At 48.1% G+C, this 16,635-nt stretch overlaps 1 protein-coding gene across 1 annotated transcript in view; it reads left to right on the top strand.

Moving 5' to 3' along the window:
* Nucleotides 1-6,676: 6,676 nt before the first annotated feature.
* The window catches only part of LRRC24 (leucine rich repeat containing 24), a 45,669-nt gene continuing 35,710 nt past the window's right edge, over nucleotides 6,677-16,635 (top strand). Inside the window, exon 1 of the mRNA XM_086966337.1 lies at nucleotides 6,677-6,851. Coding sequence (XP_086822463.1) covers nucleotides 6,684-6,851 — 168 coding nt within the window. The 5' untranslated portion in view covers nucleotides 6,677-6,683. The remainder of the gene's footprint in view (nucleotides 6,852-16,635) is intronic.

The raw sequence follows: 16,635 nt of genomic DNA, 5'->3' as shown, positions 1-16,635 counted from the left end.
GGCGTTTAATCGGCGCTCTCCCTTCCAGGCCCCACCAGTCCTTTGTAGGGGATGGAGCGTTCGCCTGGTGCCCGCGCGCTGCCGCTTTAAGAGCCCGCGCGGCGCCCGGGAGCGCGCGCAGCGGCGCGTGGCGGCTAATCTCCTGAGCTGTCAGGCGTCAGAGCCCGCTCTGCTGACACCGGTCCCTGCTTCTGAGCGCCGAGAAAAAGAGGAAAAATCCCATCAACCGCGCTTCAAACCCTGAGAAGAGGTGCGCCTCCGCGGAGACGAGAGGATGACACTTTATTTATAGAGAGGCCGCTCCAGCTAAACCCCCGGTGCGAGAGGAACCCTCTCTGAAGTCCTGTTCGCCTGAAGGCGGGATAAAGCGGGCTTATGGCGCCTCTGAAGTCGAAAATGTTTTACTTTTATTCTTTACGCGAAACTGAGCAGGCAATCTAGCTCAGTGGGTCAATGCACAAGCTGCGCGGCAGTAGCTGCAGCCTCACGACCAGCTCATGCCCTCACCCCCGGGGTGAACAGCACCACCGGATCTGTACTTGTGAGAGGTCGCCCAGTTTACACGTCAGTTGATAAGGTGAAATCTCAGGCCTCCTGTGATCTGTAAATATGTAAGTTAACTCACTAGCACTAGGAAACATTTCACAAGCAAGTTGAGACCATTACGTGTTGCAATTAAAGCTACATTCATAATAACTAGAAAAAATGAAAGATGAGACTAAGGCCTAACTCAACAGGTGTCTTTAATGATGACCCCAAACCTGGGCAATGAGTGGGTGTCCTCACCACTGACCCATCACCGGTTGTAGCACGTGAGTTACACTTCCACCCCTGCTTGCAACTGAGGCTTATATTGTGATCGGCAGTCGCTCCTAACCTGTGGTCCGGGAACCCCTGGTGTCCGCAAAGCCTATTCACGACAGGTTAATAAAGTGTATATAAATAAACAACACGTAAGGCTGAAGCTTTTACAACGTTCTGTAAATGTGAAGACATTTTAAATTGGAGGCTAAAAATTAAATTAGTTTCCTCAGATTGATTTGTTGAAGAAGTGAATCAAATAGAATGTAGTGGGGATGATGAGTGGCCTGAATTTAATTTAGAAAAGCATCAACCTTCCCGTCAAAATTAAAATGTTGTGTCGGTTTGTTTGGGTAATTAAATAAATTATTTCAGCATTTTTGCATCTGTTTAACAAATCATTGTTTCTGTATTTCACCACCACCCTAACTACAACCACCATCCTACCCTAACCATTACTACCAACCTAACCACCAACACCCCACCTGAACCGCTACCAATTTCACTGCCCTACCATCACTACAACCCTCCTCACCAATACCACCAACTCCCTTACCACACTAACCTCCCTACCCCAACCTCTCCCAACTTTTCAGTAAATGGGTGTCTTAATTCTAGTAGAAAATTCGTTTTCTAGCAATTTTCAAGTCATTACTTGATTGTTGTTTTCATGGATAGCTGTGGCATACGTTTGTTTACTCTGGAGTAACTTGCTCTCCCCTGAAACTATGCATCTAGCTAGCCCGGAAAGTTAACCCATATCAAAGAATAAGAAACATTTACATGTCCTCTATAGCTTTCCATCAATTTGTCAGCCTATTCTCTGGAAAACAATATGTGAGCATTGAGAAGAAGTCTTTGGCAGAATGCTGCTGTGAACCCTAGGGCGAGTGTTCGCTAGGGAGATGCTCATTTGCATAAACATCATATTTGATTGCCTTTTACATTTTAATTGCTTTGCAGTGTGAATGAGGGAACATAGTGTTCATCGCATTAAGTGGTATGCTTTTATTAAAGCAACTTACAAATGCAGTCAATCCTGCTTCAAAGACTTGTGTGCTGGGTTTTCCTTCCTCCTCTAACTGTTCAGATTCTCCTTTTTTTTTTCTTCTTGTTTAAGCACTTAAGAGAGTGCATGTGTTTTCCATCCGTCTCCCTCATGTGCTTTTCTTTGCCCTTCCACCTCACTCCATGTTGTTCTTTCCCATTAGTTTCTCCCAAACACCCGTGCTTACCTTTGTGTGCTTCACTCCTGCATTTCTTTCTCACCTGTACACTTCTCCCCATTTCGCGCTACACGCTTTCACCGCTGTTGTGTACTTCTCCCACCACCCTCTATGTTGCTACTGACGCTCTTTCGTGATCCATCATCATCCCCTCTGCCCCCCACCCATCGATGCCCTCCGTGTTGCTTATACTCCCACATTCCTTGTTGCTTCCTTCCAACCACTTTGAAAATAAAATAAATAGTCCCAAAGCTGTTTTTTAAAAAATTTACCATCCAACTTAAATCAATAAATAAAAAGAAGCAACCACCCCTGCTCATTTTTAGATAGGTGCGTACATGCAGGCGTTGTGCACATGCCTAACAAATGGTACGGCTGCTGCGGCCTACCACTTTTTTGCGGTTCCGTCATTAGCCACACCGCACAACATTGCGAAAACCCATTGCCAAAGGCAATAGTTCCCAAAGGTGAGGTCTATTGGCTTTACCATTGCTTGTTCATGATTGTAAAGAACCATTGTTGTCCTTGTATGTTACTAGATGCATTTATGATTGTGGGCCTACTATACTGTTTGCATGTGCCATTATGTTTAAAAAAAAAAAAAAATCTAGTCTTGCTCATATAAGTACGACCAAATTGTTGTTTTCAAAATAAATCAGTTACTTTGTCACTGTAATTGCAATACATTGCAGGTCCCATTTTGTCTTGGGACACGAAGGAACAGCGTGTGGCATTAAAGACTCGTACTGCTAGCGTACAGGGCACCTAGCATTGGCAAAGACAATAGTTCTGACTTCATTGTGCCAACTCATGCAAATGGCATCCATCACCTCTGGAACCCCAGCAGATCTGGCTGACAAGCTAACCACCGCTGGTGGCTCTCGTCGCACTGTCACCCAGGACACCATCAAACTGCCCCCGGGATCTGGAACAGCATCCCTCTGTCCATCAGGACTCCCCCAACCATTCTCCATTTTGGAAAGAAGCTGAAGACTCCACGCTGTAAACAACACAAAATCTTGATAAAGTGAGGTAACTGTCTACCTCCTCTCTCAGAACCTCTTTTCTGCTCCAGTCACTAATTGTCTGCATCTCTGCATTTGTCCCTCGAGTTCTCTGCTGCCTTTTGACTTTGCTTGTGCTCTTCAGATACCACAAACATAAAAATAGCATTTATGCATGCTTGTGTTTTCATCCATTATCACATTAAAGGAAGACCTGTAGGTTTGGCCAGTGTAGTTTTGTTTTTGCTTATTATATGTTGTTCAGTATATTGAAGATCTTATAAATATATTTTGTTGTTAGTTGACTCAAATGATCAGCTTCATGTATCCGTATTGAATTTGCAAACCAATTAGACTTTTGGTTTGCAAACCACAAAACAATTTAAAATGTCTGATTGGTCAAAAAAACTATGGCAGAAGATATACAGCTTGTAAACCACTAACGAACAATGGTGTGTCCACAAACCATTTGCAAACTGACATAATTGTATTGGCTATGAAACCTGAATTTGTTTTGTGACGGCTATTCCACAAAGTGTATCTGATCACAATTTCCACGCATTGAAAAAAACAGAAGGTAATGGGGGAGGCACACGATGTTCACTTTAACCCAACGGGAGAACAGGGAATTCGCAAAAGGCATGGAAAAGGCCCTAAAAAACTCGAAGTGGGATTTTGTACCTTAAAAGGATGTTGGCAAGATTAAGATCTTTGATGTTGGGGAGCTGTGATCCTTTCTAATTTAAGTGTTTCACAAACTTTGCAGTTTAAAAATGTTTTCTTTAAAGGCCATTGTGCTTTGCACACTGAGCAGACGAGTGGGTGCACGTGGGAGAAAACTGTGAAAGAGTGCTAGACTTGGCCATAGGTTGCTTGCAGAATTTGCTATGAACATTCAGAGAAAATGCTCAGCTGTTTTAAAGCATATCGGGGAAAAGAGGGACAAAACCGTAGGAAAGTGTAGTTCTTTGTCCAGAAGAGAACTTTAAAAAAAAAAAATCCCTAAAATCTAGACCACTGCAAAATTTGAATTACTCTGGCATAATTCGCATACTTTTGTGTTACATTTGTTAATCGAAATCCCCACAATTATGCATCATTATGTCACATAATGTAATTATTACGCCATGCTTGTGGCAAACTTTTAGCGTGAGAGTGCAGGAAAATGTAAACAAACAGAACGTGAGCTGCCTTTTTCTGCGTCACTTCTCATTTGGTGCAATTTTTTATTTTCAGCAGGAAATGGACCATCGCTCCTTAACCAACGCAAGGATACATTTTGAGCTCAAATATAGTGCTAAACAGCAGTTTTGCATTTCTCACAATTTTGCGCAATTTGTCTGAAGTGTCGAGTAATTACACAAAAGCAAATTATGTAAAGTTCACACACCTCGTAAAAACATTAGCCAGAGAGATACTTTGAGATTCCAAAGTTAAGTCAGAGTGTTTTTCTAGATAAAATGAGCTACTCCACTGTAACAATCTCCTAAAAACTTGTTTCTGACCTATCACAAGGCATCGCAAATAACCTCATCAATGGCATGTTATGTGGGATTTATCCGCTTAACTGCAGCGGCAATTCCGCAGTGGTGCGGCGGTTTAATCAAGTGGGCGGGGCCGCGTCGGCCAACGGACGTGCAAAGCACTATGGAGGTAGTGCTCACGACGGCCGTTGGCCGACAGGAGCAACGAAGGAGTTATAATGCACGCATCTACTCAAGTGTCCCAGCGCTGACAAAAGAGTAAGGGCACAGAAGAGAGCAAAACAGCTGTCTACTGAGCAAGAGCCAGGTTTTAAGCATTTTCCTGAATAGTCTTTTATCCTCCATACGCCGGAGTTCTAAAGAGAGGTTGTTCCATCCCATTGGCTCCAAAAGAGAGAGACAGCCAGCCAACTCTTGCAAGCCGAACACTCAGAATTGTGGCTATAAGCATGTTGGAGGAGCGTAGCTTTCTCAAAGGGCTGTAGAAGGAAATCCTCAAAGACAGATAGTCTGGTCTCGAGTGGTAAAGTGCTTTGTGCACAAGGAGAGAGGTCTTAAAAATAATCTGCTTTTCCACAGGAAGCCAGTGCAAATTCCACAGTTGGGGAGAAATGTGCTTCCTTCTAGGTAAACCAAGAACAAACCTAGCAGCAGAATTCTGTACAGTTTAATGTTTCCTCAACAAATATTGCGGGAGACTATTGTATAGGGCATTGGCGTAATCCAGCCTCGACATGACCAGCGCAAAGTCCACCGTGATCAGAATTCGGACCGAGAAAAAGTGAAGGAATTTCTTGAGCATGCATAATATATCAAAATATTTGCCAACCACAGAATTAATTTGATTATGGAAGGAAAATGTATTATCAAATTTCACACCCATGTTGTTGAATGTTTCCACATTCAAATTGGGGGGAGGTGGCCCTTCTGGCAAGTTCACTTCCAACTTGAGGTCAAAATGATGCCCCACACAGAGCACCTCCGTCTTCTCGGTATTAGACTTCAGTTGGAAGAAACTCATCCAATAAACGGCAGAGATGCAAGGTTGTATATCATTTTGTTCAACTGGCACCCTTTCTCAATTGTGAAAATAATCTGGGTGTCATCGGCATAGATTATTTTGACCCCAAATGACTCCACAACTTCAGTCGTATGAATATTAAACAGCATGGGGCCTAAAGCTGACCCCTGGGGGACTGAGACATTTTGGCTGCCAGAGGAGAAGGGAGGTAGCCAAACCTCTTGCGTCCTATCCTCTAGGATGGATTTCAACCACTACCAAGCCTTGTCTCTGCTCGACTGACTTCAGGAGATTGGCATCAGCCTGGAATGCGAGGCCGTATCGAATGCTGCAGACGGGTCTAGCAGTACCAGGAATGCATTACCGCCAGCATCAATTGTGCCTTTGATCAGTCCAGAGACCCCCAGGAGGGGTGTCTCAGTGCTGAACCTTGGTGAGCAGCCAGACTGAGTAGGGTGTAATGATTTATTAACCTCAATATCCCTAGAGAGTTGGTCATTTACAAACTTTTCCAGCAACTTGGATGGTGCAGGCAAAAGGGAAATAGACCTCTAGTTGCCTGGAGTGTCAGGATCTGCACTTGGCATTTTTTAAACATGGTAAGATTTTTGCCTGCTTCCAGAGACAGAACTGTAGCTGTGCACGTGGACTTTTTTGAAAGAGCGTTCATAGTAGGATTAATAACTACCATTCCACAGCCAAGAGGAAAGAAGGGTAAGGATCGGCCGGTGAGCCAGATTTAAGATTAAGAATATAACTGGTTGCATCACGTACCACCTCACCATTGACCTGCGCGATTAAGTGAAAACGATATTTCTGTTGCCTTTAAGCACAAGTGGTGCTAATCCCATTACTTACTATTGGAGGGGACTCTCGCCATGCCATTCGCTGTGGTCTGCACCAGCCTACACGGCAGGCCAGATGCACAAGGGTGGTGCTGGTGCATAACTTTCAAGCCAGTATTGGCTGTGAGGACCTAATTATGAAGATGCGACTGTACTTGGTTAAGTATCAATGTGTGCATGAGCGAAAAGAGACTTTTATCCCTGCGAATGACAGCTGTTATTCTTTAAACTCAAGATAAAGTCTGAGCAAACAGCTAACCTTGTCCTATCTTTATTTTGATTTCTCCTCCAGGGTATCTAAGATGGCTCCCATGGACCTCCTGACCACTGTTGCCAAGTTCCTCCTCCCCAGCCTGCTGGTGCTAAGGACCCACGGCTGCCCAGACGAGTGCCGGTGTTACAGCATGACTGTCGAGTGTGGCTCCAAAGGCCTGAAGGAGATCCCTTCCGGAATCCACCCTTCCACTCAGGTAAGTGCACCACAGGTGCCAGCCACGCCTGGCCACACCAGTGTGGAAGCTGTTGTGGGGTTGTTATTAATTTTCTTCCAAGAGACCCTGAGTCCAACTGAATCACTTAAAATGGTAGCATTCTCATGGATTGTTCCATTCATATTGTCGCCACGGGGCAGCCTTCCCTTTCACCGCCAAACTGTCAAGTGCCTTGTGTGTCTTTTTTGTTGCATCTTCCATTCTGCCACAAATCTGAGGCCAAAAGAGAAAAAAAACAGAATACCGTGTATGGTGGGAAAATGAGCAAATCACATATTTTTAGGATAAGCAACGGGTCCCAGGAGGTTCATAACAAATGGGAATGGGCTTGATATTATAGGAAAGGAACTGATAAAACTGCACGTGTAGTGAGCTTTCTTTATCACACACAAAAAAGAGCTGGTGATAGGTGTGATTGACTGGGCATTAGTCCTCCCCAAAATACAGTCAAACACACACAGCACGGTGAATGGTATGAGTAACACCTGGCGCAGAAAACCAAAGTTACCGAAAGCATCAAACTAACTGATCAGTCTCACTGTTATCCCCACATTCATATAGAGGACAAGGATCCTATGATTTCCAGACTCCAAAGGCAGGAAAGCATTAAAGTCCCCGTCTGGTGTGCATCTGGTGGCTGCACAGCTTTCTGTGTCACGTGAACTCATAAAAGCAGATGGGCCCAGCCCACTACCTCTACCATTGGAAGCGGTGCTGAGCTGGGGAATAAGCACTAGGGGATTATCTGTGTGTGGGCACTGCTGGCATATGGAGGGCACAGGGCCTTGCCCGTAACCGTCAGTGGGGCTCTGCAGCACCCTGAAGCCCATGGCCTGGCATGAAACCGATGACCATACCCGCTGCCTGGAGGGGACATGCCGCGTGCTGCAGGTAAAAGCCACTACAAAGAAAATATTAAAACAGCAACTTCCCTGCTCTTTCACAAAGACACCCAAACCATTATCCTAACACATTACTGGCCTCTATATGAACCTTACTTTTGACCCTACCCTAACGATTACTGTGGGCATCAGTCCTTGTCCACCGCCCCAATTGATACGGCTAACCCATGTAATCTCACTCTAATAAGGACCCAGTCTGTCGCTCCTCCCTTAATCCCTTTGTTATTGAAGCTGCCTATCTTTTTCAAACTCAGACAACGGCCTGATGGAGTAAAACCAAATGCTGCTCACGGGTGCTGTGGACAGGGCTCGAGTCGGGGTACCACGCGGGTGGACGGCGTACCCCACTTATTTTACCGGGAGCTCGATAACTATAAACTGCAACTGATTACCAGCCACCGTTTGTGACGTCACCTCCTGTCGTGACATCAGCGTCCCCCCCTACTTGTGCCCTGGCTGTGGAGCTGAAAAGTGTATATTAATTGGATGGTTTGGCTAGATGGAATGGGCAATGCCTAAATGAGAGCTGGGAGGCTGCGGACGGCCGTCCCATAGAGAATACATTATTTGGGTTAAGCCATCCACTCTTCCGAAACCTCAATGGGTGCACTCCGATGACTAGCTGCCCAGATCCAGCTTCTATTCCCAGTGCACGATGCAGGTTCGACTCATTACAATTCTGGGCAGACTGAAGGTGGAGGTAGAAGTGACTATCCGCCTCAAGCACACATCGGTTATTTTGCCTCCTCCATTACGTATCACAGCCCCAACCTCGCTGTGCGGTGGTCAACACAGAAAAGGAACAAACGCGTCAGCAGAAAAGGCGAGCAGCCGAAATCGCTTCTTAAACATGTTGACCATCTTGAAGTGTACAAACGTGCTTTTAATTTAAAGCCTTCTGGGACCATAAACTATGAAAAATTAACATTTGAGGAAACTGTAGAATATTTGGAAACATTACATACATGCGGGATTTTACATGGCAATATACAAATTAAAAAAACACTGAGGTAAATACCAGCTACGAAAAATGTATTATGTTGCAGGGCATCCACGGGCGCTGAAATTTCATGTACATTTTTTTATTTAAACCCTGTTTCAAGTGGTGCATGTGGCCCATTGTGAATAGGCTCAGCCGCTATCGTTAAATTGGACCACGTTGTAATTTAAATAAATGCATTACTAAAAGCGTGCGGCTTGCTGCGATGTCGTTGGTGGAATAGTGAAACATCATTAGCACCTTCAATGCTAAAGGTATTTTCCTCCTGTGCTGATTGTTGGAAAATCCCATTGTTCATGGCGAGCTCAGCTCGTCATCAGCACAGCTCAACAGTGCCTCATGACGATCTGAGCTCGTCATGAGGAGCGAAGGGGTTAAAGAAATTAGTGCTCACCGACTTATAAAGCATACCGTGTACCGACACAACTGAAAAGTCCAGTCGTTATGGGAGGTTACAAATGCTGACAAGGCGGTACTAAGGAGGGACTATTAAGCCTATTTACAAAGGAAAAGCAACAAGTTTGCAAGGACAGTAACAAGAGTCGAATGAAAAGATGGGCGTGGAATGGGATGGGAAGAGCTTCTATGCCTACCCTCAACACAGCATGCCTCGCAGAGCAGGTTATGCGCCGGCCAGGCTCGACCTAAAAATAACCTTGTACAGCCTTCCTCCAGCAAACCCCCATTACCCAGCATGATTGTCACATAATCCCACACTTTGAAGTCAGAGAAAGAAAAACAGCATGCTTCCTGGAAGATCGAGCCTGACATTTGACCTCTGTCTTTGAATGCTGAGCAAATTTGACAAGATTAGAACAAGATTTAAAGGTTTGTTTACAGAAATCGAGCAGTGGTGGAAGAATACAATAAATAGGGTATGCTCTACAGGAGGGAGGAACTCGAGCTGCACAGCCTAAAACAAATAAAACTAGAATATAGAAAGCACGCAAACGTGAGTTACAAACCAAAAAGCCAATAGTAAGCAATGGGCGGGATGCATTCCCAAGGAAGATTTCTAAATGTCCCCCAGATATATTTAAGAAATCAGACCGCTGTGCTGTCGGTGGGCTTCGACCTAAACTGGCTGCGATGTAGTCTCCTAGTTGAAATGTTTCTAAATAGTTTGGGGGGGTAGACCACAGCCGTAGGAAGCAGTGGAGCACTGTTTGAGTAGTGCAGCTGTTCCTGGGAGAGGATTTTGGGATTGTGTATCTGGAATGGGAGGGAAATCTGAGCCTTGGATGAGAGAAAGGATGCCCTTGGCCCACAGGATATTGTCTTTGAGTTCCAGTGCAGAACTGTATGGCAATCTCTAACTGAAAGTAATTTGTTAACTCTAATAGTATAGTGGATAAGAGTTGTTTTTGATTCCATGTAGTGCCTTTTTGTCATGTGTTTTCTATGTTAGTGATTGCTCTCAGGCAGATCAGTTTGTGTCCCAAAAAGGATGCAGAATTGTAGTCCTACTTATACGTTTTTGCATTCTCCTGTTTTTATATATCAAAATTTGGGCACTATAACCCGCGTAAAGGATGTTTTCCTCAAGCATGTGCTTGCAAACTTCAAATATAATGTTACTGTGTGAGATGGGCTGTGTCTTGAATGGGCGGAGGCTGTAGTATGAGGAGGTGGGTCTTTCAGTCCATCGCCAACTGAGCAAGGATGGGACAGAGCTTAGAGCTTGCTACTGCTCCAGCTGACCCTCCCATGTAAACAAAGGCTTCTTAGCCTGCTGCCGATGTATTAGGGAGGTTGTAAAACCATGGATGGATGTTGTCTGTAAGAGTCTCCACACACAAGGGTAGAAACCTGCTATGAAAGGGGTTTCCAGCTCGCTTTGCGGCACCATGTGATAACAGCTCCTCAGTGGACGATCATGTGACGAGAGCTGCTATTGTGCGCATGCGGTGGCAACGTGTGTGTTGGTATGTCTCCGGTCCAGGGTCAGACTGGTACTCACAGGGCAATCAGGCAGTTATCGACTGGCTGGTCCGAAAAGGCAGTGTGTGGATTGATTTTGGCTGTTTGTGGGCCTGTTTTATGATTTGCTGGGCCAATATTTACTGTTGTTTTTTCCCGATATTAAAAAAATTGCGTACAGCAAGCTCAAATCCATGTAGTCTCCCATACTTTACAAAACAGCTATACAGCTTGCTTGATTTTACAAGAACAAAGTTGTTAGGCTTAACAAATATGACCTTAATCCTCATTCGTTAATGAGGACCACTTTTATTTTGGTACCTGGGCCTAATTTCTGTCCCAGTCCGACCCTGCTGTGGGCCCTAGAATTTTATCGGGAATGGGAGTAACAAATGAATTGCCAAAGAAAAGGTGCAATAGAACAAAGCCCGGTCCATTTTTTTAATGTATTTGTGATATTTTTTTATAACATAAATCTAGCCACCAGCAGAATATGCATCAAAGAACCAATTACAATAGCTATAATAAAAGGTACATTAGTCATACATGCTCATAGCCTCTAAACTTGTGGGAGACTCCCAGTTTTTAAAGCATACAAATAATTCCTTTTAGCTTGTCTCCTGCTTGAAATTGTATCTGCTTCAATAGAAATCAGTGGGGAAAGTTAATTACTTTATTACCAGAATCGGATACTATGTTTCCCGCCGCTAGACACCAATGTTGGAAAACGAGGCAGCATCTGTGAGGCCTGCACAAATAACATGACTACATTTGTCCTTCACTGGGAACCAAACACCCAATTGTAGCGCCTGACTCTCAGAGGGTAGCGTTGCAGAGCAGTCTGAGGCTTACTCAAGGGAGGTGGTGTGGGCTAGTAATTGCCATTACAGGTGCGCAAAAATAACACTCAATAATTTTTTTTTTTTTTTTAAATTTTTGAAAACCTTTATTCAAGAGCACAGCACACAGCTATTTAGCCCAACATCCCGGAGGCAGGGCAGCCAAATACGAAGGAGGTCAGTAGTGTGCAACATCAGAACATAATCATCAAAGGTTAATTTTTATAAAAAAGAGATAACAACTGGCGCCCGTGGGCGCGAAAGTGGCAGTAGGCAAAAAGTGTGTGACGCTGGGTGTCCGGGGACGGGTAGGGAGTAAGGCAGTACCACTATCGGAAAAGGAAAGTCACAGGATGGGAAAGAGGGAGAAGGGGGAGGGCTTCAGGAGAAAGAAACAACTCAAAGCTCAGTTGGCGTCACAGGTCAGGGCAATGCCGCCTCCTGTTGATCAATCGGTTCAGGTGGTTGGCACACATCCCCCCTATATTCATTCCACGCCCCCCAGACCTTCATCCAATTCCTTGGCCTCCCCCTGGCTACATAGACGGTCTTTTCCCTGAACATACACCAATCCATATTGGCCTTCCACTGCACCAGCAGGGGGGCCGTGGTAGCGCCCCACCGCTGTGCTATGTCCCTCTTCGCCACCATGTTCCCCAGGGTAACCCACCTAGTCTGCGCGACATTATGATCTGACGGTTCCCAAACATTCAGGAGGCACCGACGGGCCTCCGCATGGGAAGCCACGCCAGTAACCTCCGACATCACGCGGTGGATCCTCCTCCAATAGGAGGCGATCACCGGGCAGTCCCAGAGGATATGAAGGAAGGTGGCCTGGGCCCCACACCCTCTGCGGCAAAGACCATCTGGGGAGAAGCCCATGCGCACCAATCGGGGCCCAGTCACATATACCCGGTGGAGGATCTTAAACTGCACGAGGCGAAGACGGGAAGAAATGGCAACCTCCTTAGGAGAGGAAACCGCACTCTGCCAGTCCTCATCGTCCAGTTCAAGGCCATCCGCCACCCACTGATCCTTCAAGCCAAGAAGGAGGTCTGTACGCACATTTATCAGCTTCTTGTATGCAAGGGAAATCGCGCTGTCTGGCACATGCCCATCTAGGATCCTATCCTCCAGCGGGGAACTTTCCGGAATGACTCCATCCGGCGGGGAGGCCGAGAGTAGCGCATGTCTCAACTGTGCGTAGCGGAAGAACTCCGTCGCGCCCAGTTGGTACTCAGTCTGTAACTGGGGGAAGGTCTTGATCAAACCCCTGGAAACCATGTCCTCAACCCTGCTGATGCCAATGATGTCCCACTTGTCAAAACCTTTGGTGTGCCACAGCCTACCCAGGATGTCGGAATCAAAGAGGGGAGTGAACTTCGTAAGCCTGCCCTGCCATCCCTGCGCCTTGGTAACCGTTTTCCAAATGCGAACCGCCGTGCGGGTGGGGCCAGTCAGTTTGCGGTCAAAGGACCTGGAATACAGGGCACGATAATAGTTCCCGCCGCCCATCAGCCATCTGTCCATGGCATATCCAGGGTTCTCCACTGGGCCGTAAAAACCATGGTTGAGGGCAGCGAGCTGCGACGACCAATAGTACCGGCGCACATCCGGGAGGGCTATGCCCCCATCATACCATGGGAGCGTGAGTTTGTGGAGGGCCACACGGGGGCGGCCCTCCCAAAGGAGGTTACGAAGAAGGCCTTCAATGTCGCGGAAGTATCGGGCCGGGACAGGGTCCTGCGCATTCTGCAGTGCATAGAGAAATCTGGGAAGTGCCATCATCTTAAAAAGGGCAGCACGGCCCAGGAGAGAGAGTGGCAGGTGGCACCAGCTCTCAACATCACGTCGCAGCCGCTGAAGAGGAGGGAGCAGATTATTGTCATACCGGAGCTTGGCGTTGCTGGATATGAATATGCCCAGATATTTAAAGCCGCGCGTCGCAATCTGGATGCCGCAGCCCCCGGGGAGGCGCGGGGTATCCCCTTTGAGGACATAGAGGGACGATTTGGCCCAGTTGATAACCAGGCCAGAGTATCGCCCAAACAGTTTGATGACATCGCAAGCCACAATAAGGGATCTACCCGGTGAAGACATGTATAACAGGATGTCGTCAGCATATAGAGAGACCCTGTCCTCAAATCCGGGGGCCCATTCAATACCTCTCAGGTCGGGATGGGAACGCAGCTGTGCCGCAAGGGGTTCAAGAGCCAGAGCAAACAACAGGGGGGACAAGGGACACCCCTGCCTTGTGCCACGGCGCAAAGGGAAAGGCGCCGACAGGCGACCATTGACCGTGACATTGGCCATCGGGTCGGCATAAAGGAGTTTCACCCAACCGATGAAGACTGGTCCAAATCCGAATTTAGCCAGGACCGCCCATAAGTAAGGCCATTCTAGCGAATCGAAGGCCATGGTGGCGTCCAGGGACGCCAACACCGCTGGATCTTTGAGAGTGTGGGCCCGGGCCATAACCCCATGAAGGCGGCGCAAATTCAGGGCGGTGTTACGATGGGGAATAAATCCAGATTGATCGGGGTGCACGAGGTCGCTAATAACGCCAATTAACCGATTAGCCAGGAGTTTGGCGAGGACCTTGGGCTCCACATTAAGGAGGGAAATAGGACGGTAGGAGCGACATACGTCCCGTGGTTTACCTTCCTTATGGATGACCACGATGGTAGCCAGTCGTTGGTCCAGGGGAAGGGAGCCCTTTTCAAAGGATGCGAGGAACATCTTGCGGAGATGCGGAGAAACCGCATCCGACCGAATTTTGTACAGCTCTACTGGAAGTCCATTGGGCCCAGAAGCCTTGCCCGAATTAAGGGAGCGGATAGCAAGGTCAATCTCGTCCGCGGTAATGTCCCTGTCCAGGTCGTCTCTTTCCTCCTCGGAGAGACAGGGGAGGTCGATGTCAGCAAGGAAGGTCGACGTTTCCGCCTCCGAGAACTCCGAGGCAGACTCATAGACTCCGCGGAAGTAGTCCGCGAAAGAGTCCACAATGGCGCTGGGGTCCGTCAGTATCGTACCGTCCCCACTAAGGAGCTCCGGAACTACTCGGCTGGCCATCTCCCTCTTATCGAGCCATGCCAACAATTTCCCGGCTTTATCACCCACATCATAGATGCGGCCTTGCTGTTCCTTGGCCAGGACAAGAGCGGCATCAGTGGCCAGAGCTTGGTACTCCGCTTGTTTCAACGAGAGATTGTGGAGGGCCAAAGGGTCCGGGTCAGAGCGCAGCTGGGTCTCGAGGTGTAACACCTCCCGTTCGATAGCCAGCAGAGCCGAGTCTCTCTCACGGCGGGTGGCCGCAATGAGTGCCTGGGCTTCCCCACGGAGCACCGTCTTAAACGCCTCCCACAATGTGACGGCCGACTCCACCGAGTCCACATTTTCGGCAAAATAAAGGTCGATAGATTTGGCCAAAAGGGTACGGGTCTTAAAGTCGCGAAAATACCAAGGATTGACCGCCGCGGGGCGGTCCGACAGAGTCACGCCAAAGTCAAATGAGACCCATAACGGGGAATGATCAGAAACGCCCCGGGCCAGGAAGCGGGCCTCCGACACAGCTAGTGCGTCTGAGGCCAGCGTAAGAACATAGTCAATCCGCGAGAGACTCCCGTGCGCACCCGACAAGAAAGAGAATTGGCGAAGCGTGGGGTGCAAAAGCCGCCACGTATCCACCAGCCCAGTAGAGTCTAGAAAGGACGGCAGCCACATCTGCGGTCCACGCAGGTCGCGAGGCGGCTGGCGATCAAGGTGGCCAGAGCAAACCGAATTAAAGTCGCCCCCCACTATCAAACGACCAACCGGCATAGACAAAATGGCACCACCAAGGTCCCTAAAAGTACTGGACTGCAGCCCTGGGGGGACGTACACAGACAACAACGTGAGGGAACGCCCTTCCCATCTCCCGGACACAGCGGCGTACCTCCCCCTGTCGTCTAGCAAGGTGGTCCCTATCTCTAAGGGAAGGGATGAGCGCACGAGAATCCCCGCCCCCCTGGAGCCGGAAGAGAACCCCGAGTGAGCCACCATTTTGTAACCCCTACGATTCAGGGCTTTACATGCATTGCCCACCAAGTGCGTCTCCTGCAGAAGTACCACATCCGGCATATGCCGTTTAATCAGTTGAATAACTACCCCTCTCTTGATACGATCCCCCAACCCGTTAACGTTCCAACTAAGAATCTTCAACACCCTACCCCTCATCCCTCCGCCGCCCGCCCCACCCATCTCCCCAAGACACCCGCATCAATAAAAGTCCAGGATCACCAATGTCCGTATGCCACAAAAAAGAAGAAAAAAGAAACACACAACAAACCAAAACTATGCCCAACCAACCCCCCACCCTGCACCCCTGCGTTAGACTAAAAAGCCCTCCCAACCTGCAGTGTGCCTGTCGCCCCATTTAACTATTCTACCAAAGACCCAGAGGAGGAAGGAATCTCCGTGGAACCGTCCCGCCACCCACCATATGAATAAAGGAGAGAATAATCACATCAAAACAGTAGTCCGACGGTCATTCGAGGCAAGGGCAGCCCCGGCTCCCAGTACATTCCTGCCGATCTGCTCCGCCCGAGGCTCCTCCAACATCTGCCTCTCGCTCTTCCCGTTCCGGTGTTACAGTGTCCAGCCACTCGCTCACATTGTCCGGGTAGTCAAAAAAGTATGCTCGGCCCTTGTATTCCACACGGAGCTTCGCTGGAAAGTGCATCGAGTATTTGAGACCCATGTCTCTGAGGCGTCTCTTGACTCCTGCGTAGCTCAGCCTTTGGCGTTGCACCTGTCTGGTGAAATCAGGGTAAAAATGCACCTCCGCGTTCTGGTAGTGCAGTGGCCCATGCGATCTGGACGCCTGGAGGATCGCATCTCGATCCCTGAAATTAAGAAGGCGCGCCACAATGGGTCGTGGCGTCGCCCCCGTTTTAGGTGGACCACCCGGCACACGGTGGGCCCGCTCCACCGAAAAGAAGTTGCTCAGTCCAGAGGGCGCCAAATGGGCCTTGACCAGGTCTTCCACAAAGAGGTCTGCCGCTCGATCCTCGGCCCCTTCCGGGACCCCCACTATGCGGACGTTCTGCCGCCTGGCTCGCCCC

Source organism: Lissotriton vulgaris, chromosome 4_1 (assembly GCF_964263255.1).
Source record: "Lissotriton vulgaris chromosome 4_1, aLisVul1.2, whole genome shotgun sequence".
Taxonomy (NCBI): Eukaryota; Metazoa; Chordata; class Amphibia; order Caudata; family Salamandridae; genus Lissotriton; species Lissotriton vulgaris.
The sequence above is the reverse complement of the archived record's forward strand: the minus strand, read 5'-3'. Positions and strand labels throughout refer to the sequence as shown.